This window comes from Phocoena sinus, chromosome 13 (assembly GCF_008692025.1).
Source record: "Phocoena sinus isolate mPhoSin1 chromosome 13, mPhoSin1.pri, whole genome shotgun sequence".
Taxonomy (NCBI): domain Eukaryota; kingdom Metazoa; phylum Chordata; class Mammalia; order Artiodactyla; family Phocoenidae; genus Phocoena; species Phocoena sinus.
The window spans coordinates 26,069,099-26,092,265 of record NC_045775.1 but is presented as its reverse complement, the minus strand read 5'-3'; the positions used below and the strand labels follow the sequence as shown (position 1 = coordinate 26,092,265).

General features: G+C 39.1%; 1 protein-coding gene across 2 annotated transcripts in view; it reads right to left on the bottom strand.

Annotated features, from left to right (window-relative positions):
- Positions 1-23,167, bottom strand: part of TTC27 (tetratricopeptide repeat domain 27) — a 186,949-nt gene that overhangs the window by 160,571 nt on the left and 3,211 nt on the right. For both annotated transcript variants that reach the window (XM_032653535.1, XM_032653536.1), the window contains exons 3-5: positions 22,498-22,627; positions 14,915-15,055; positions 10,990-11,092 (exon numbers count right to left, since the gene is read on the bottom strand). In XM_032653535.1, coding sequence (XP_032509426.1) covers positions 10,990-11,092; positions 14,915-15,055; positions 22,498-22,627 — 374 coding nt within the window. The remainder of the gene's footprint in view (positions 1-10,989; positions 11,093-14,914; positions 15,056-22,497; positions 22,628-23,167) is intronic.

Genomic DNA, 23,167 nt, shown 5'->3' with positions numbered 1-23,167 from the left:
TACAACAAATGCTAAAGGAACTTCTCTAGGCAGGACACACAAGAGAAGGAAAAGACCTATGATAACAAACCCCAAACAATTAAGAATACAGTAATAGGAACATACATATCGAAAATTACCTTAAATGTAAATGGATTAAAAGCACCAACCAAAAGGCACAGACTGGCTGAATGGATACAAAAACAAGACCGCATATATGCTGTCTACAAGAGACAAACGTCAGACCTAGGTACACATACAGACTGAAAGTGAGGGGATGGAAAAAGATATTCAATGCAAATGGAACTCAAAAGAAAGCTGGAGTAGCAATTCTCATATCAGACAAAATACACTTTAAAATAAAGATTATTACAAGAGACAAAGAAGGACACCACATAATGATCAAGAGATCAATCCAAGAAGAAAATATAACAATTGTAAATATTTATGCACCCAAGAGAGGAGACCCGCAACACATAAGGCAAATGCTAACAGCCATAAAAGGGGAAACTGACAGTAACACAATCATAGTAGGGGACTTTAACACCCCACTTTCACCAATGGACATATCATCCAAAATGAAAATAAATAAGGAAACACAAGCTTTCAATGATACATTAAACAAGATGGACTTCACTGACATTTATAAGACGTTCCATCCAAAAACAACAAAATACACTTTCTTCTCAAGTGCGCGTGGAACATTCTCCAGGGCAGATCATATCTTGGGTCACAAATCAAGCCTTGGTATATTTAAGAAAACTGAAATCATATCAAGTATCTTTTCCAACCACAATGCTATGAGACTAGATATGAATTACAGGAAAAAATCTGTAGAAACTACAAACACATGGAGGCTAAACAATACACTACTTAACAACCAAGAGATCACTGAAGAAATCAAAGAGGAAATCAAAAAATACCTAGAAACAATTTACAATGAAAACACAATGACCCAAAACCTATGGGATGCAGCAAAAGCAGTTCTAAGAGGCAAGTTTATAGCACTACAGTCCCACCTCAAGAAACAAGAAACACCTCAAATAAACAATCTAAGCTTACACCTACAGCAATTAGAGACATAAGAACAAAAAACCCCAGAGTTAGCAGAAGGAAAGAAATCAAAAGATCAGACCAGAAATAAATGAAAAAGAAATGAAGGAAACAATAGCAAAGATCAAAAAAATTAAAAGTTGCCCCTTTGAGAAGATAAACAAAACTGATAAAGCACTGGCCAGACTCATCAAGAAAAAAAGGGAGAAGACTCAAATAAGAAGAATTAGAAATGAAAAAGGAGAGGTAACAACTGACACTGCAGAAATACAAAGGATCATGAGAGATTGCTACAAGCAATTATATGCCAATAAAATGGACAACCTGGAAGAAATGGACAGGGCCTTAGAAAAGCACAACCTTCTGAGACTGAACAAGGATGAAACAGAAAATATAAACAGACCAATCACAAGCACTGAAATTGAGACTGTGACTAAAAATCTTCCAACAAACATAAGCCCAGGACCGGATGGCTTCAAAGGTGAATTCTATCAAACATTTAGAGAAGAGCTAACACCTATCCTTCTCAAACTCTTCCAAAATATAGCAGAGGGAGGAACACTCCCAAACTCATTCTACGAGACCACCATCCCCCTGATGCCAAAACCAGACAAAGATGTCACAAAGAAAGAAAACTACAGGCCAATATCACTGATGACCACAGATGCAAAAATCCTTAACAAAGTACTAGCAAACAGGGCTTCCACAGTGGCGCAGTGATTCAGAGTCTGCCTACTGATGCAGGAGACACAGGTTCGTACCCTGGTAAGGAAGGATCCCACATGCCGCAGAGCGGCTGGGCCTGAGCCATGGCCGCTGAGCCTGTGCATCCGGAGCCTGTGCTCCGCGGCGGGAGAGGCCGCAGCAGTGGGAGGCCCGCATACTGCAAAAAAATAATAATAATAATGATACTAGCAAACAGAATCCAATAGCACATTAAAAGGATCATACAACATGATCAAGTGGGGCTTATCCCACGAATGCAAGGATTCTTCAGTATATGCAAATCAATCAATGTGATACACCATATTAACAAACTGAAGGATAAAACCATATGATCATCTCAATAGATGCAGAAAAAGCCTTTGACAAAATTCAACACCCATTTATGATAAAAACCCTCCAGAAAGTAGGCCTAAAGGGAACTTAACTCAACATAATAAAGGCCATTTATGACAAGCCCACAGCCAACATCATCCTCAACTGTGAAAAACTGAAACCATTTCCACTCAGATCAGGAACAAGACAAGGTTGCCCACTCTCACCACTATTATTCAACATTGTTTTGGAAGTTTTAGCCACAGCAATCAGAGAAGAAAAAGAAATAAAGTGAATCCAAATTGGAAAACAAGTAAAGCTGCCACTGTCTGCAGACGACATGATACTATACATAGAGAATCCTAAAGATGCTACCAGAAAACTACTAGATCTAATCAATGAATTTGGTAAGTAGAGGGATACAAAATTAATGCACAGAAATCTCTTGCATTCCTATACACTAATGATGAAAAATCTGAAAGAGAAATTAAGGAAACACTCCCATGTACCACTGTAACAAGAAGAATAAAACACCTAGGAATAAACCTACCTAAGGAGACAAAAGACCTGTATGCAGAAAACTTTAACACAATGATGAAAGAAATTAAAGATGATACAAACAGATGGAGAGAAGTACCATGTTCTTGGATTGGAAGAATCAACATTGTGAAAATGAGTATACTACCCAAAGCAATTTAGATTCAATGCAATTCCTATCAAACTACCACTGGCATTTTCCACAGAACTAGAACAAAAAATTGCACAATTTTTATGGAAACACTAAAGACCCCGAATAGCCAAAGCAATCTCCTGAAAGAAAAAAGGAGCTGGAGGCATCAGGCTCCCTGACTTCAGACTATAGTACAAAGCTATGGTAATCAAGACAGTATGGTACTGGCACAAAAACAGAAATAAAGATCAATGCAACAGGATAGAAAGCCCAGAGATAAACCCATGTACATATGGTCACCTTATTTTTGATAAAGGAGGCAAGAATACACAATGGAGAAAAGACACCCTCTTCAATAAGTGGTGCTGGGAAAACTGGACATTTACATGTAAAAGAATGAAATTAGAACACTCCCTAACACCACACACAAAAATAAACTCAAGATGGATTAAAGACCTAAATGTAAGGGCAGACACTATCAAACTCTTAAAGGGAAACATAGGCAGAACACTCTATGACATAAATCACAGCAAGATCCTTTTTGACCCACCTCCTAGAGAAATGGAAATAAAAACAAAAATAGACAAATGGGACGTAATGAAACTTAAAAGGTTTTGCACAGCAAAGGAAACTATAAACAAGACAAAAAGACAACCCTCAGAATGGGAGAAAATATTTGCAAATGAAGCAACTGACAAAGGATTAATCTCCAAAATTTACAAGCAGCTCATGCAGCTCAATATCAAAAGACAAACAACCCAATCGAAAAATGGGCAGAAGACCTAAATAGACATTTCTCCAAAGAAGATATACAGATTGCCAACAAACCCGTGAAAGAATGCTCAACATCACTAATTATTAGAGAAATGCATATCAAAACTACAATGAGGTATTACCTCACACCAGTCAGAATGGCCACCATCAAAATACCTACAAACACTAAATGCTGGAGAAGGTGTGGAGAAAAGGGAACCCTCTTGCACTGTTGGTGGGAATGTAAATTGATACAGCCACTATGGAGAACAGTGTGGAGGTTCCTTAAACAACTAAAAATAGAACTACCATATGACCCAGCAATCCCACTACTGGGCATATACCCTGAGAAAACCATAATTCAAAAAGAGTCATGTACCACAATATTCATTGCAGCTCTATTTACAATAGCCAGGACATGGAAGCAACCTAAGTGTCCAACAACAGATGAATGGATAAAGAAGATGTGGCACATATATACAATGGAATATTACTCAGCCATAAAAGGAAAGGAAATTGAGTTATTTGTAGTGAGGTGGATGGACCTAGAGTCTGTCATACAGAGTTAAGTCAGAAAGAGAAAAACAAATACCGTTTGCTAACACATATATATGGAATCTAAAAAAAACAAAAAATGGTTATGAAGAGCCTAGGGGAAGGACGGGAATAAAGACACAGTCCTACTAGGGAATGGACTTGAGGACACAGGGAAGGAGGGGGAAGGGTAAGCTGAGAGAAAGTGAGAGAGTGGCATGGACATGTATACACTACCAAATGTAAAACCGATAGCTAGTGGGAAGCAGCCGCATAGCACAGGGAGATCAGCTCAGTGCTTTGTGACCACCTAGAGGGGTGGGATAGGGAGGGTGGGAGGGAGGGAGACGCAAGAGGGAAGAGATATGGGGATATATGTATAGCTGATTCACTTTGTTATAAAGCAGAAACTAACACACCATTGTAAAGCAATTATACTCCAATAAAGATGTTTTAAAAAAAAAAACTGATTAGAACCAAATGGGCCTAAGATGGCGTACAAGTCAACTTCCACTAGACCTTGAGCCTCAGTATATGCTCACTGTAACACATCAGCAAGCTAAGTGACACACCCACAGGCGCCATGACAGTTCCAAGACAGACCATAAGGATCAAAAAGTAGGCAGTGGCCCAATTCCTGGAAATCCCCACCCCTTCCCAAAATAGCTGGAATACTCCTTCCACTCATTAGCCTATGAAATTACCCACCCCTATAAAAACTCACAACCCCGTACCCTGGTACCACTCTCGCCTTCTGAGATGGCCCACACTCTGTCTGTGGAGTGTGTTTCCCTCTAAATAAATCCACTTCTTACCTATCACTTTGTCTCTCACTGAATTCTTTCTGCAATGAGACATCAAGAACCTGAGCTTCATTAAGTCCTGAAACCAAGTGTGTGATCTCAGTTGGAGGTATCACCTGTCCGTTTTGTCCCGGTTCGAGTGCCGGCCACCTGGGTTCGAGTTCCCAATCAGGGTTTTGGCTGGGTTCAAGTCCCGGCTGCGTGGGTTCAAGTCCCAATCTGAGGTGCACGGTTCCACTTGCATTTTATTCCCTAACCCACTGAGTTCACTGATATCCCTAGCAACTACCACAGTGACTGGAACTCAGCAATCATTCCAAAAAATTTTTTAAATTAAATATCAAGTTGGGCAGGAAACAGAAAGTCAAAAATAAAACTGGGAATGATTAAAGATTTTCCTAATTTAAAAATGACATGATGAAATTGGTATTTAAAAAAAAAAATCCAGCACTACTGTACAGGCAGAAGAAAGGAAGGCCAAGAAAGAGCCTACAAGTCAGGTGCAACCCTTCAGACACAAAGTGATGGTGATAACAGCCTTAAGGAACTGCAGGGCTGGTCACACAGAAAGAAGGACAGACCTACCAAGAAATTCTGTTGCTCAATAGGAGCACCGTCCAATGAAAGTGTCTGTAACGATGTAAATACTCCACAGCTGCACTGTCCAAAATGGTAGCCATTTACCACAGGTGGCTTCTGAGCACTTGAGATGGGGCTGAAGAAACTGAATTCTTTATTTCATTTCTTTTATTTTAATTAGCCACATGCGGCTAGCGGCTACTGTATTGGACAGCACGGCTCTAGCTAGCTAGCATGTGAAAGACTAGCAGGTTGTTTTATTTACTAAAAGGAAGCACTTTGTAGCAATTACAGTTCCCAACAATGGAATGAGCTCCTTCTCAAGGTCATCTCAGAAAGCCCAGTGAAAAAACTTTTTTTTTTTTTTTTTTTTTTTTGCAGTACGCAGGCCTCTCACTGTTGCAGCCTCTCCCGTTGCAGAGCACAGGCTCTGGACGTGCAGGCTCCGCGGCATGTGGGATCTTCCCGGACCGGGGCACGAACCCGTGTCCCCTGCATCGGCAGGCAGACTCTCAACCACTGCGCCACCAGGGAAGCCTGGAAATAACATTTTTGGACACAATCTTCCAACAGATCCCAGCATTAGGATGGGTGGGAAGCTGGCCTACAAAGAATCACATTATTTTACACCTAGTAAGAACTTAAAGACCATTTTTACGCAGAAGAAAACTCTTGGTTTGGAAGTCAGACGAGCTCCCTGAAGCACACAGCATGTCAGTGACAGAACAAAAACTGAAAGTCAGATCTTAAAACTCTAGGTTCTGTTAATTATCTTGATTGTGATAATTTCACAAGTATATACATATGTAAAATATCACCAACTGTACACCTTAAATATGAGTCTTACTGTAGGTTAATTATACTTCAAAAACATTGCAAAAACAAAAGCACACAAATCCACTGCTACACCTTCCTATATCAAGTCTTCAGTTCTATCTCATAGAATTGTTGCAAGGAATAAGGTAGTTAACATATTTAAAGATTTAGAACAGTACTTGGTGTGGAGTAAGAACTACTGAAATGTAAACTGCATTATTATTATTAGATGTTAGAATTCTGCCCTACTGACCAGTTTGGAGAAAAGTAATGGAAAGAAGAGTAAACAGATTTGGAGTCAGAAACTCCAGATCATAGTTCTGGTTCTTGGAGAATCTCTCTGAGTCTCAATTCTTTGTAAAATAAGTTAGCTGGACAAGATAATCTCTAAAGGGCCTTTCCAAACTAAAGATTTCAGACATGGACTAGGATAACAGTTGTAGGAATGGAAAAGAAGGATGGATATGGAACTCTCAGGGATGAACTGATAAGATTTAAGAACTGGCTAGATACGAGGAATGATGGAAAACAATGAGTCAACCGTGAACACAAAGTTTTAAGCTTTGGATAACTCAAGTTTAAATAGAAAGAGGAGCATATTGACCCAACAGACATATATTTACTATTTTAATAAATCAGTAGGTTCTCCATGGAAATGAATATTCATGACTTTCTGGATCAAAATGTCAGCCAGCATACATTTAATATATTTAGCATATATTTAAAATGTATGCTAAAACCAAAATCTCTTCTCATGAGATTACTGAAAGCTATGTTAAAATGAAATCCCTATGGATTCATATGGATAATTATTATTAGATAATTATACTTAGTATATTTAAAGACATCCATCCCAAAGTATCAAATTTATCTTTAAAAATCGATACATTCATCAGTCATCAAGAAACTAATCTCCTGACGAACTCTTTCTATGTGGAAACAATCTAAGCCTAGAGTCACAGAGCTGCCTGTAAATGTTACAGTGGAATCTCGGACAAAGCATTTTAGCCTGTTTTCTCTTAGACATAAGCTCATCTTCAAATACCTAAACCTCAATATTACATCTCATGCACTATACGGAACACGTTTTTCAGTATCAGATCCCACAATAAATGATTGTGTGCCCTTAAGCAGCCTTCAGAGAACCACGGTTTCATCAGTATGACATCCAAAAGAGGATCTCAGAGTGCGCTGAGGATCAGACTTTTCAACATTCTAACTCACTCCTTTCAGAGATGTGATCAGTCCAGCAAAGTTATGCTGACATTCTGATGGGTTATATTCCACTACATTGTACTGATGCAACATTCCTGGACAAAAATATAAAGATCTCAGTTGCTTATGTTTCATAGACTGAAGCAAAAAAAAAAATCTTGCCAACTTTTTGATGATCCTTCAAGGGCAACATTTCAAATATAATATTCTTCTCTGGACACTGAACAATATTTCAGTTATAACTGACTGTTGGGTCAACATTTGGGTTAAATCCCAGAACATTTTTTTAAATAAAATTGTTTATGAAATGTTGCAGTTTAAGACTATGTGCACACTTAGACATAGCCAAAATGGACCAATTTACGAGAAGATAAAATAAAAAATGTCGTTGATTAGCCTAGAACAGCAACATAAAAAATTCTTAGTTGCAAGGCAAAGCAAGTGATATGCTAAAATATACTGCAGGAAAGAACTGAGACCACTTGGGGAATGAGTCACTTAGAGTCATATCTTCCAGATATCTTAGTTAACCCTTTCTGTTGAGGACCTAATTTTACCTCTTAGAATTCTCTCTAAGAAGAGAATGGTTCCTATCATTCATATGGTTCCTACCTTTGAAAATGGTACATAAAAAGGTATTTTTTTTTCTTTTCTTAATAATTAAGGGTCATCATTAAGAACATTAGTCACTGAGATGTGGTAAAGATGTAGACATAAATGCAGATTTATATATATTATATGGGATAAAGGGAAGAGATGGAGCTTTCCCTCTGGCAACTGCACCAAACCTGATTTCCTTTACAAAAAGAGAAATAAAAACTCCCAGTGACACCTTGATTTTTTGTTCATTTACCGATTTTCCATAAAAGTATAATGAAGCATACGAAACTGTATAATATGCTACACAGTATAATGTAATAACCCTTTACAAAATTAAATAGTGGGCTGAATCCTGATGCCATCTTCTTCCAAACGCTTTCATTATCCTCAGGAAAAATCAACTTTTATCCCCATTAATATCAGTAAAGTTCAACTCATCTCTGACTTTCAAAACTTTACCAGTTTTGTGAGCCCCCACTCCTCTGTCTCCCTTGCACTAAGTTTGTTTATGGAACGTATCTCACTTCATTTTAAAAATATGAAATGGCATGAATGCGGGAAGACTTAGTCTATACAGTTTTCATTTTACTAAAAATAGAAAGAGGACAATGACGTCTGCTAAACTGGGCATCAGGTCTTAATTTTCTCCAAGTCCAACTTCATATTTCATTTGCAAGAGAACTCCACACTTAGGCAACACTATAATGAGAAGATTCAAGATCCCATAGGGTATCTGGATAGGATCAATTTTCTCATAATTTCTATAACATTTCACTTTTTGAAAAACCTCTGTATAGAAGTAAACTCAGATAAAAACTGCTATCAAGATGGAGGACAAGTAGAGGGAGTTCTGCAACTTCTCCCTTGAAAAGTGAATGTAGAAAAGGCTCAATAAATGTTAGCTATCACTATTCAACAAATATGCATTAAATATTTATTATTTTCTAGGCATTAAGCAGAAACAAGAAAAAAATCAGCCGTCAAGGGCTTCCCTGGTGGCGAAGTGGTTGAGAGTCTGCCTGCTGATGCAGGGAACACGGGTTCATGCCCCGGTCCGGGAAGATCCCACATGCCGCGGAGCGGCTGGGCCCGTGAGCCATGGCCGCCGAGCCTGCGCGTCCGGAGCCTGTGCTCCACAACGGGAGAGGCCACAGCAGTGAGAGGCCCGCATACCGCAAAAAGAAAAAAAAAAGAAAAAAACTTATTATAAAAAAAAATCAGCCCTCAAGTTGCTCACAACTTACAGAGAGTTGCTTACAGTCTTAACAAAAATATAGATGGTTCAGCAGCCTAAATTTGCTCATAAAAACCTTTTGTAATCCAAAAGCATTAAACCAAAGACTTTTACAGGAAAAAGAAATACTGTTTTTCAGTTCTGTTACATCATTGCATCATTGTACATGTAGTGAAATGTCATTGTATAGAAAAGTAAACTGCTTACATTTAATAAAACAATCTGCTAACATGTCAGGTTTAAATCTCATGGCAGAACAAATATTGTTTTATATATACAAAGTTTAAGCTCAGGATAACTTTTTTTACATGTACAAGTCTGATCTAACATACCCTTGCTTGTTCCACACTCTTACATAACCTAAAATCCTGAACAAATATAAACTAAGTCCAGGTATATAAATAACAATTATACTGACTGAATAATATTTACCTGACATTCTCATTTTGAGTCACATATAGATGTTCATTTTATCTAAGATTAGCATATGTGTATGTATTTCTGTCTTAGAACAAAATTGAGAAACTAGTTTCTAGCTTAGTAGTATGTGTTACCGCACAAACTAATGTCCTCTCTAGTGCATCGTGACCTAGCCTGTTACTATACGGATGCACCTTTAAAGGAACCAGACTCCAGAAAGGTAGAGCAGCATCTTGCAATTACACATGCCCACACCCACAAGAGCTGTCTTACGCCTTCACGAATGTGCCGCCTCAGTCAAGTGCAGATCACTGCTTCTCCACGCAGAGTGATACTAACCACCACCCCCAACACACATGCGCACCCACATACATAATGACTTCATACTCTTGTGATGTGAGAGGAATAAGGGCTCTGGAATCAGGCACACTTAATGTCAAATCCCTTCTCTGAAACTCAGAAGTTCATTTCTGAACTCAAGTTTACTTGTGTTCTGTATTCCTTCACTACAAGAGAATTTGTTTTTGTTTGGCAACTTTTGTTAGGAATAATTGTTCCAAAATCCCAGGGAAATCAAGGGTCAAGGTACCCAAGATCTTCCCCCTTCTTCAAAATGTTTTCCTAAAAGACATATGAGGCATCTGCAACAAAGGCATTTACAGGGGTGTGTGGTTTATGATCATTTACTTAATTTTATATTTATATCTAGGCACATTTCTATAGGTACATTATGTACTACAATAAAAAAACAATAAAACAAAATGCAAAAATGCCTCTCTACCCACTGTCATCCTCAGTAAACTGTATTTTCTACAAAATGTTTAAAAAAAAGAAAACCTGAATCCTTTCTTCATGTACTCAGTAGGATATAGGATAAATAATTTCCTGTTCTGCATGCAATTTGGCACAATTTACTTCAGTTCAAATTAGTTAAAGATTTTTTTAAATAAAGGGAGTTTACATTTGTTTCTAATGAGGCTTCTTACATTAAAGAACCGAGAAAATATTTAAATACCTTCAGGCAGTTTGTGATAAAATCATGGTGAGCTACATAGAATAAATCACTCTTTTTAAGTAGGTAATATAAATAATAGTGATTGCCTTTTTAAAAATTCAAAGACAAAAAAGAAATCCTATAATCTGACATCCTAATAATTTGTGATACTCCACATCCAGAAGGAATGGAACACAAAAAGTTACCATCTGCTGTCAAACAACAGACGAAAAGAGGAATGTCTCAGCCAAGAAAACAGAATGGAGCTACATGCTCATAGCAAACAACATCCACGACATACCTTGATCAATACAGTCTTCAGCAAGAGCAAAGAGCTGAGGTGAGCGTTCCTCAAGCAATTGCTGGTGAATATTCACACATCTCAAAGTCCACCATGGCAAGCTCTAGAAAAAGGAAACACCAATGTGCTTACGTTGAATTAAAAGGACCCTTAGGAAAAAAATTTCACATTAATTCAAATCAATTTTTAGAATTTTTTTACATTTGTGAGATTAAATTTACCCTTCAATAAGCTGCTATGTCTTCAGGAATAATACCAAATCCACTGCCATGTCTTCCACAAGAATAACATCTCTCCTCCATTCTCTCAAAGCCTGTATTTGTAGCCAGTTGGGCTTCCTGATGTCATTTCGAACCTACCATTTCCTCCTTTAAAATGCCTACTGTAATCGTGCTGCTCTACTGTGACACTCTACCAGCACCATAATCCAATACCAACAATCCTAGGAGGCCTCCCCCAAGAACCTCCTATGGGGTGATTATTTTCCCTCATCTCAACTTCCAGCACATTGTTTGCACCTCTCTTTGCAGACACACTCCACCGTATTCGTGTATATCATCCTAGCTTTCAATGCTGTCTGCCATCTAGCCAACAAGATGAGGAATCATGTCTTACTCATCTCTGTATCCTCCCTGAAGCAACGTATGCTATGCAAACTACAAGGTAAGATATACCCTGGGTTCAGATATTCCCCAAACTGGGAAGATCTCTTCCACACCCTCTTCCATGAAACCTTCTCCCACTAGTAGGGCACACACTGGTCTCTCACTTCTCTAAACTTCCACACTGTGCTTAGAAGTTAGCACCACACTGCAGAGCTCTTGTTTTTCAAGTGTGTAAATACCTGGTCCATATATTTTGGAGGGTAGAAACTGCATTTTATACATTGCCTTGACTAATGCACAGGCTGAGAACACAGTAGCTTTTCCTCAGTTCTCTGATGCTTACTCTTACTTTTCAACACATCCTTATTAAACAACAACAACAAACAACAACAAGCCAATACAGAAGCATACGCAGTGAAGATGAAAGTCTCTCTTCTGCTGCCTCAGCGTCATTCTCCTCCCCCAGAAAAATCCATGACAAAGGTTTATATTCTTCTAGATCTTCTGCTATGCATGTGTGTGTGTGTGTGTGTGTGTGTGTGCGCGCGCGCACATGCAAGTAGTAAGTGTTAAATATTCTTGATAGGCTCATTAAATTACCAAGTATGATCATGCACTGAACCATCTGAAGTAATTGCAACTATGTTACTCTAAATTATATTGCACGAAGGAGTGAAAAATTAATTTCCCTTTTTTTTAAAGCAATACCTACTAATAGGAGATCAAGCTTAATTACCAAAAGCATTTTCTTTTTTACTTGAACTTAATTTCTTCATTTGATTAAGGGGTAAAACTGCTTGCCCCCCTTCTAAACTACACACAAGTGCTCCAACAATCAAAAAATTACCAAAAGCATTTTCTTTTTTACTTGAAGTTAATTTCTTCATTTGATTAAGGGGTAAAACTGCTTGCTCCCCTTCTAAACTACACACAAATGCTACAACAATCAAAAAAATCACAAATGAATTTTGACCCTCTGACAAAATCTTTTCTAATTATTAATGCTGTTCCCTCAGTCCATCTAAGGAGAGGAAAGGTAGAATTATCTAATAAAGTTTCACATCATTTTTAATTTAATTCCCTGAGGTGCTGTCTCATTTTCATTCTTTTCCTATCACTAGGCTGATGAAGTCAGTCTATATTTCAGTTATCTGTCCCTTATCTGCTGTCAGCAATAAGTGAGTCAGGTCTGGCAGCAGTCTTTCCTTTTCTGGACATGGGAATTTAGATAGATCCAGTCAAAGAGACTGCCCTTTTAAGAAAACATACAACATAAGATGCTCAACTCTTAAAATCAGATCTATAAACTAACTCTTAACCCAAAATCTTCAGATGGGAGAAGGGGGAGTGTGAAACAAAGAAAGAAAGCATAGCCTATTTCTCTACTAGAAAATATAAGTGCCTTTTTCTATTTGTCAGGAATCACTTAATAGACAATTTGAAGCATTAATAAAAAAGAAAACTAGAAGCCTTGCTTTAGATAGTTCCTAGATCCTGTCTCCTGATTATCACACTTATTACAGAATATTCTGATTGACAAGTGACACTAGTCAATTACAGAATATTCTGATTGACAAGTCACACTAGTCAATAACCTCCTAGAAGGCAGGGAGCACGAGTGTACTCAAAAGAAACCCAATAAATGTTTGCCAACTTAGTCCATTTTATAAATAAGAAAACTGATATTCAGAGAAATTCACTGGCCTAAGGCCACACAGTTGTTAAGTGGCTGAGCCAGACAAACTCTGGTCTGATTCCAAAGCCAAAATTCTTTTTACTCAACATTCACATATTACTAACACTAGTCTATCCACTTCACAGACTAGGGGGTGGGGGAAAATCATCTTCTTTTATAGTTCCACAAAAATAAAACCATAATAAACAACCTGATATGTTCCTTAAGATCCAGCCATTTCAAAATTAATTTAAAAGGTTAAGATTAACTTGGGTAAGCATGTCATGCTTCTTTATCATTTTATCTTCATTTCTCAAAGAAATCATTTTTAACATCATCGTTTACAGAATAATATATCAAAGACCCAAAGGAAAGAAAACTATAACATTTCAACTGAAAGGCAAGGTTTCAGCACAGAATGATCTTTGCATGGAGATGTACAAGAAAATAGGGTTTTGAAACAGAAGTCAAAAGCTGTTTAGCATCTGCCAAGAAACTCAGGTAACTTATCTCTCCAATTCTACACCTGCAACCAGCAGTTCACATATTTACTTGTTCTCCTAAGCTGTTGATACTACATGTATCTTTTTACAAACGATGCTTAACGAAGGTACTTGCTGATTAAAGTTTTCCACCAAGAAAACTGTATCACTAACTCATTGACCATTAGTCTCACTAGAAAGAAAATAATGCCATTTAGCAACCTCATGCTTTGATGATACTTCCTTCAGGGCCAAGTACTAGTCGGTCTATAAGACCATTTAATTCATATCAACTTGGGAAAACATTTTTTTATTCAAGCTAACATCACTAAACAAAAAATCAAAGATAAGGTCTTATACCTGCTAGGATATGTTGAAACCCATCTATTAAAAACCCTTCTCTTGGGCTTCCCTAGTGGCGCAGTGGTTGAGAGTCCGCCTGCCAATGCAGGGGACACAGGTTCGTGCCCTGGTCCGGGAAGATCCCACATGCCGTGGAGCAACTAAGCCCATGCGCCACAACTACTGAGCCTGTGCTCTAGAGCTGCGAGCCACAACTACTGAGCCCGCATGCCACAACTGCTGAAGGCCACACACCTAGAGCGCGTGCTCTGCAACAAGAGAAGCCACCGTAATAAGAAGCCTGCTTGCCGCAACTAGAGAAAGCCCGTGTGCAAGCAACAAAGACCCAACGGAGCCAAAAATAAATAAATAAAATAAATAAATTTATTTAAAAAAAATTTCTAGGAGCTTTAATAAAAAACAGTAAAAAGTGAAATTAATTTTTAAAAAAAAGATCTACTGAAAGTGCTATACTTCTAGCTACTCATTATCCTTACATGAAATTCACAAAAAACTATGAAGGGTGTTTTTAAACCTATTTTTAAGATTCAGAGAATGAACATTTATACACATGCAAATATACACACAACACATATATACAACCCCATTAAAGAGGCTCAACATCTCATTTTATACTAGACAAATCTCATGAGAGGAGACAGTTTTTGCTTATTTTCATCAGATTTTAAAATTAAACACCTAAAGAAGACTTAGAAAACAAATATACCAAGACATTTTCAGCATCACACCTAAAGTTTTATGCTAATCGGCACAAAAGTCACACCTGGGTCTGAATCTCCTGGCTCCTTTTCTTCCCTTACCTGAATAGCTGTCAGCCTATGTCTTACATTCACTAGGGAAATTCGTGCTAATAATAGCAGTATAGGCTTCAAGGTCAGGCTGTAGATTGATTCACCATCTAGAATGAGCAAACTCAGAACGAGTGCATCCAGTCCTTTGACCTGAAAAAAAAAAATTTAAGACGATATAATTTAGCAACATATTAATCATTATATGTCTTACAAGAATACATATTTTCCAGGTAATCAGCTGTGAAACACAGGCACTGATCTATTACACAGCAGTTGGCACTGGAGGGAGTCCTAACATTACAACTCCAGCCTGCCCTGACAGACAGCTTGCTTGTACTTTAGAGAACAGGGCAATCAAGAAAATGGTACTATTTTTTTTTTTAATTTGCTTTTCCCAAGTTGCACCCTTTTGTTCAAAATAAATTTATTTTATTTATTTATTTTTGGCTGCACTGGGTCTTCACTGCTGTGCATGGGCTTTCTCTCGTTGTGGCAAGCAGGGACTACTCTTCATTGCGGTGCACGGGTGCCTTCTCTTGTTGCGGAGCACGGGTGCCTTCTCTTGTTGCGGAGCACAGGCTCTAGGCGTGCGGGCTTCAGTAGTTGTGGCACACGGGCTCTAGAGTGCAGGCTCAGTAGCTGTGGTGCTTGGGCTTAGTTGCTCCGTGGCATGTGGGATCTTCCGGGACCAGGGCTCAAGCCCATGTCCCCTGCATTGGCAGGCAGATTCTTAACCACTGCACCACCAGGGAAGCCCAAGAAAATGCTACTATTGAAGAAGCGTCACGACTTTACAGATTTACTTACAACAAAATAGCTTCTCAATAAAAACCATCCCTACGTGAAAGTATTCATATTAAACACCTACATTTCATATATGCTTCACCAGCTGGCTAATGTCATTACAAACCATTGCTGCTCCATAATTACTATAAAGCCAAAAAACAACAAGGTCTTACATATCAAATGCTGAGTAGGCATACAATCATGGACCAATGTGAACAGAGGCTGCCCAAAAGGGATGCCTCTGAAAAATCTACTTCTTACTGAACAGAGATTTTCTACAACAGACCAAGCACCTGTGTTTTTAAAATGTGGACTGAATCATTTTGACAGTCACCACAAAATCGATAGTAGGAATGCTCAATGTTAGGAACATGGGCTGTAAGTCACAGACACAGGATACGGTCCTTTTTCTGATTATTAATTTGTGGGCATAGGTAATTTTTTTCTCAACTGAAGCCTCTGTTTCATCAGTTATAAAATAAAATAACAGAACCTAAACCTCACAGGGTTCTTGTAAGGATTAAACAATCCAAGTGATCAGTGTCTGGCTCAATGCTTTGTTGAAACATTCAATAAAGGTAAGCAAGTAATAGCTGTGGGTTCATCCTCTGCCTAACTTTCATCATTACTGAAAAGTGTACTAGAGGAATAAAGATAACGTGAATGACCACCACCAAACCACAAATAAAGCTTACTGTTACCTACACTGAGGGTAGAAGGAATTTTTTTTTAAGTTCAATAATCAAGGAACTATTTAAGTACTGTAACTGCCTCAACTTCAGAAGAAAACAGATACAAAAAAGTTAAGTGCAGTCCAAAATCACACAGAAGTTATCAGCGTTTGAAGAGACATTACAGCCCAAGTTTTCCAACTCCCAAACCAGTGTTCTTCCTACCACCTCATGCTGCCTTCCCCTCAGACCTCTCTACCTCTTCCTGCCCCTCAGCAAGCTCCAGGGCTATGCTAAGCATGAGGAAGTCCTCAAGGACAGGGCCAGGATCACTTCTAGACTTCTGACTAGGACAACTGCATGATGGTAGTGTGGGTCACTGAGACACAGACACCAGAAGACCTGGTTTGGAGAAGAACCTCACCATGAGTTCAGTCTTGGACACAATGAGTCTGAGGTACCTTGTGAGACCTCCAAGTGGAGGTACCGAATACACAAGTGAATCTACTGCTTAAGAACTAGAGAGAAGGGCTTCCCTGGGGGTACAGTGGTCAAGAATCCGCCTGCCAGTGCAGAGGACACGGGTTCGAGCCCTGGTCCAGGAAGATCCCACATGCCGTACAGCAACTAAGCCCGTGCGCCACAACTACTGAGCCTGCGCTCTAGACCCCGTGAGCCAGAACTACTGAGCCTGCGTGCTGCAACTACTGAAGCACGCGCACCTAGAGCCCATGCTCCGCAACAGGAGAAGCCACCGCAATGAGAAGCCCGCACACCACAACAAAGAGCAGCCCCTGCTCACTGCAACTAGAGAAAGCCCACGCACAGCAACAAAGACCCAATGCAGCCAAAAATAAAATAATAAATAAATTTTTTTAAAAAAGAAATAGAAAGAAGACCCTACCTAATGTGCCCAAGTTGGACCTGCAGCTTCATCAAATCATCTTGCCATTTAGATGGATTTAACAATCTTTATTTCCTAACATCCAAACCAAGCTGGTGAAGTACAAGACATGCCTTTAAGAAAAAGAATCCTTATTCTAATCACATTGAGATGAGAAAGATGTCGACCTGTTGTAGCACAAATTTAGATCATTTTCTTCTAAACGAAATCTTTAAAGATAACAAACAAGTAATTTAACCGGGCAACAAATAAAAAATTACACAAAGAGATACTCCATGATATACTACTTGGATCTCATTACCTCTGATACTCAAAGGTTTAGTTGGTTACGAAACCTCCTACTCTAAGTCCTCTGGAAATGTCATTAATAGGGTAAATAATAAATAAATAAAGGAGTGAATGCATGAATAAACAAATAAATAAACTTCTTTTCCTAGAGTTACCTTGCATCACCATCATTAAAAAATTAAATGCTTTCCCATCTTCCTGTGACATAACACTGATATTCCAACCGAATTCTAAATGTGCTTCCAGAGGTTTTGGGAAATGGCCGAGTTTTAAAGAGGAATGTGGGACTTCCCTGGTGGCACAGCGGTTAAGAATCCGCCTGCCAATTCAGGGGACACGGGTTCAGGCCCTGGTCCAGGAAGATCCTACATGCTGTGGAGCAACTAAGCCCGCGAGCCACAACTACTGAGCCTGCATTCTAGAGCCCATGAGCCACAACTACTGAGCCCGCGTGCCACAATTACTGAAGCCCATGCGCCTAGAGCCCGTATTCCACAACAAACCACTGCAACAAGAAGCCCACACACCACAACAAAGAGTAGCCCCCGCTCACTGCAACTAGAGAAAGCCCGTGTGCAGCAGTGGAGACCCAACGCAGCCAAAAATAAATTTAAAAAAAATTAATTAAAGACAAAAAACAAAACAAAAAAACTGGTATGTACATACAATGGAATATCATTCAGTCTTAAAAGAAAATTCTGACATGATACAACATGGATAAATCTTGAGGATGAACAATACATACTACTATATGTAAAGCAGATAATCAATAAGGATGAGTGTATAGCACTGGGAACGCTACTCAGCACTCTGTAATAACCTATAAAAGAATCCAAAAAATAAATAAAGAGGATTGTTTATATTCTCAATTAAAACAGACAAAATGAAGGTTACAATTCCCTTAGGAACAACTCCTCAGTCAAGAGAGCATAGGACATACAAAAATACTTATTTATCAGAATAGTGAAAAAAAAGTCAACATCTGACATAAACTGAATATAAAACTAGGAGATCAACTTTTCTGTGTGAGAGGTGACCTACTCAGAAATGAACCTTCACTGCTATTCCCCTGAGGCTGGTTAGCACCAGAGGTCAAAAAACAGTGCTAAAAATGCCAAGGCCGTAATTTAGAGGCAGGGAAAATTAATTTGGCTTTGATGATTATACTCCATGACCGTAAAGTATATTCACAAATATTTGTCCTTCACAAGAACTATGAAACATAAATCAGCACAGGAAAATGACAACTAGAAAATATTGATGTGTCACTCCCCAGTTTAAAAACTTCAACTCCCTTTACCTTCCAAATTCTCAGATTGCTGGTATAGAGTATAAATTGAATAATCCTCTCAAAAACAACATGACATGACCAAGAAGAGCTGAACATGCATATACCCTAGGGCACAGCAACTCCACTCACAGATATATGTCCTCAGCAGAGCTTCCCAACTCGGTGCTGGGAAGCATTTCCACGTGTGGCAAAATATCAATCCCCTCAGCCCTCAGCGGTTGCCCGACTACAGCCCGAGGGCCAGTAAAAACAGCCTCTTCCATTTAGCACACTGCACCAAACACTATCCCTTTTTTTTAAGCATGCTGTGCTTGGAAATTCCTGCAAATGATTCCCAGAAGACGTGTTCCTAATAGCACTGTACATAATATATTGCAAAAAATGGAAACATCCCATGTGGCCATTGAGAGTAGAACAGATATATAAACTGTGGTATATTCATACAACTGGAATACTATGCAATAGTAAAAATGAATAATAGTATAATTTCAGAAATACACCACTGAGCAAAGCAAGTCACAGAACACACACAATTTGTTTCATTTATATAAAGTTCAAAAACTGGCAAAACTAAACAATATGTCCTCTGGGGATACATACATACATAGGTGCTAAAATCATGAAGAAAAGCAATGGAGGACTTCCCTGGTGGTGCAGTGGTTGGGAGTCCACCTGCCAATGCAGGGGACACGGGTTCAAGCCCTGGTCCGGGAAGATCCCACATGCTGCGGAGCAACTAAGCCCGTGCGCCGCAACTACTGAGCCTGCGCTCTAGAGCCCGTGAGCCACAACTACTGAAGCCCGCGTGCCTAGAGCCCACGCTCTGCAACAAGAGAAGCCACCGCAATGAGAAGCCCGCGCACTGCTACGAAGAGTAGCCCCCGCTCTCCGCAACTAGAGAAAGCACGCCTGGAGCAGTGAAGACCCAACGCACCCAAATAAATAAATAAAATTAAAAAAAAAAAAAAAAAGCAATGGAATGTTAACACAAAATTCATGAGAGTGGTTCATGAGAAAGGGGGCCAGGGATACCACCAGGAAGCACACACAGGGGACCTTGTAACCCTGTATTTCCCAACCTTTTCCAAGTCAGAGCAAATGCAGAAGATGCTATTATTTGTAGTGCACATCAGGTAACTAGAGAAAGCTACCACACCAAACGAGACCAGTTCAAAAGCTCTCCCCAGGCCCGGCCCCACACAGCTACTGCAATGGCAAAGGGGCTCAACACCTGGGGAACAGCAGTCGGGAAGCTCTGTTCTACAATGCTGGTGATGTTCTCTCTCTCAAGCCAGGTGGTGGGAACAAAGGAGTTTTGTTATTTAAACTGTACATATTCTGTATGCTTTTTGGAATGTATGAGGCACTTTTTTTTTAAGATTTTTTTTTTTAATGTGGACCATTTTTAAAGTCATTATTGAATTTGTTACAATATTGCTTCTGTTTATTGATTTTGGTATTTTGGCCACGAGGCATGTGGGATCTTAGCTCCCAGGGCAGGGATTGAACCCATACCCCCTGCATTAGAAGGAAAAGTCTTAACCACTGGACTGCCAGGGAAGTCCCATATGAGGCACTTCTAATAAAAAAATTAAAATCAAGGTCTTTTAAAGTTTCCTATGATTTGGTCTGAGCCCCATCAAGGCTGACCTTTTACTGCTGCTCCAACAGGCTCAAAGCATCCGTTTCCCACAAACACCGCACTCTTCTCCCCTCTAAATTTCTGCTCATGTGACTGCACCTAGAACGTATTTCTTTCTCTTCTCTACCTGTCCATTTCCTCATCATCTTTCAGGTTCTAACTCAAGGTCCACTCTTGACGAAAAGGTCTTCTCAGACAAAATTCACTTTCCACACGTCTTCATTAATTTCAGTATTTCTTTTTTTTTTTTTGATGTTGGGGGTAGGAGTTTATTAATTTATTTTATTTATTTTTGCTGTGTTGGGTCTTCGTTTCTGTGCGAGGGCTTTCTCTAGTTGCGGCAAGCGGGGGCCGCTCTTCATCATGGTGTGCAGGCCTCTCACTATCGCGGCCTCTCTTGTGGCAGAGCACAGGCTCCAGACACGCAGACTCAGTAGTTGTGGCTCATGGGCCTAGTTGCTCTGCGGCATGTGGGATCCTCCCAGACCAGGGCTCGAACCCGTGTCCCCTGCATTAGCAGGCAGATTCTCAACCACTGCACCACCAGGGAAGCCCTAATTTCAGTATTTCTTATAGGTTGAACCTCTCATGTAACCCATTTCTGTACTGTTTGAATTGTTACCTAACTTTACAGGTGCTTCTACTTCAGTAGAGCAGAAAGAGTACTGAATTTGGACCCAGAAAATGTGTGTTCCAATCCCCCAGCTATAAGGCCTCTGACAAGTGTCTTTCACCACTGTGAGCATCAGTCTTCTCATCTAGAGAACACATCAAATTGATATAGCATACGTGAATGAAGTACCACTCCAACCACACATTAGCGCTCGGTACGTATTTACGACTTTGTCTGGTGGGTTTCTAACCTGCACTATAGGGCAATAGAGGCCAGAAACTGTTTTATACACAGTAAGAGAGGGAATGAGACATTCCTTATAAGTAATTTCCTAGATAACTGAAGCATATCTCTTTAAGTGCCAAAATCTTGGGGATTTTATTTTAACCGTTTTGGATGAAAACTTTTGTAAAGTATAGATTAAATTCCCTTCTTAGACATAAGATATGGAAGAGCTTTTAACCTTTCAATTACGATTTAGGGCCAGCATTATGAATCTCAATTACTCTATTGCAATATAACATGATGACTCAGTAAACTGATGTGTACAGAGGCTTCAGATTATGACTGCTTTTGTATTTCTCTTTCCAACCACCATCAAATTATTAACACTAATCTCTAACAACTCCATTCCCCTTTCATTTGTTACTTCTAATTCTGAGAAACCAGGTAACAGTAAATAGGTCCCTTTTGCTGTGCAAGTTTTGGATGCTAAGCGCAGCCTTCCAGGCCGAGTGGTCGATAGTAATGCTCTAGTTCTGAGGTGGCTGGATAAATCAGTTACCATACTTCTTTTCAGAGCATGTCATATCCCCCAAGCCCTGCGTATATGTGCTCAAACAGTACTGAGGAATTCAAACTGCAAGCTCTACTGATGACCTACTGATGCAGGTCAATAATATTATCTCCATATATGGATAAGAAGAATCATTATCACCATGGAGCACCTCTGTGCCAGACACTGTAAGTATATACAAATAAGTATATCTGTGACATAAAGGAAATCACCTCTGGGAACTGTTAGTAAGGACAGCAGCAAAAGTTTCCTGCAACAAAACTAAACAGATCTCCACATTCTCTGCTTTGCCAGAAAAGATCTTTATGTAACTGTGGTAACATATGCAGCTGGGTGACTGGTGCAGCTGCCTGCACTTTAATAAAAAGAGCAGCTAACAGAGCTCCATAAAATGGGGAGCATCTGAAGAGGAGTTTGAGTCTGATAATGGAACTGCTGGAATTGAAAATCTGATCAATGAACAAGCATTCTTAGTAGGTTCTGTACAAGCAATAAAGTCATGTTTCTCTCCTACCTATTATTAACTCCAGTTTATAAAGAGCCGTTCCTAAAGAATAAACAACACAATAATACCTATATACGACATTTCCAAGAAGCGTACCTCACTAAACTGCTGGAACAAAACAGACGGCAAAAAATCCTGAGGGTGTAAATCAACAAGAGGTCCCGTCCAGTTACTCTGAACAAAAAGTTGCAAACTGCTCACACCAAGTAGGAATATCAGCTGTTGTCTGCATATAAGAATAAAGAAATAAACATGAGCCACTATCACTATATAACCACAACACACTATTTCATTTCAGTTTTATTAAGAAAAATGTAAGATATCAACATTTATTGAGATTATCTGAGAGTATTACAAAAAAAAATTTCTGAAACAGTTTAGATCTGCAATATCCAATATTATCACCATGAGCCACATACGGCTGCTTTAAATTTAAATTAATTACAATTAAATAAAATTTAAAATTCAGTTGCACTGTCCACATTTCAAGTGCTCAATGGCCAAACGTGGCTACTGGCTACCGTACTGTACGGCGCTGATACAGAACACCTCCATCATCACAGGAAGTTCTCCTGAACAGCACCGGTTTAGGACCCTATCAGGCACTTAGAATTTTGTCTTGTGTTCTATTTAACAGCTCTGACACTGGATGGAAAACTGATTTTATACAAAAGAAAGCGGACAACAAAAAGTTTTCAAATATTTTACTGATCCGGTACTACCAACTATTAGAACAACAACAAAAAAAAAACCCTAGAAATTTCAC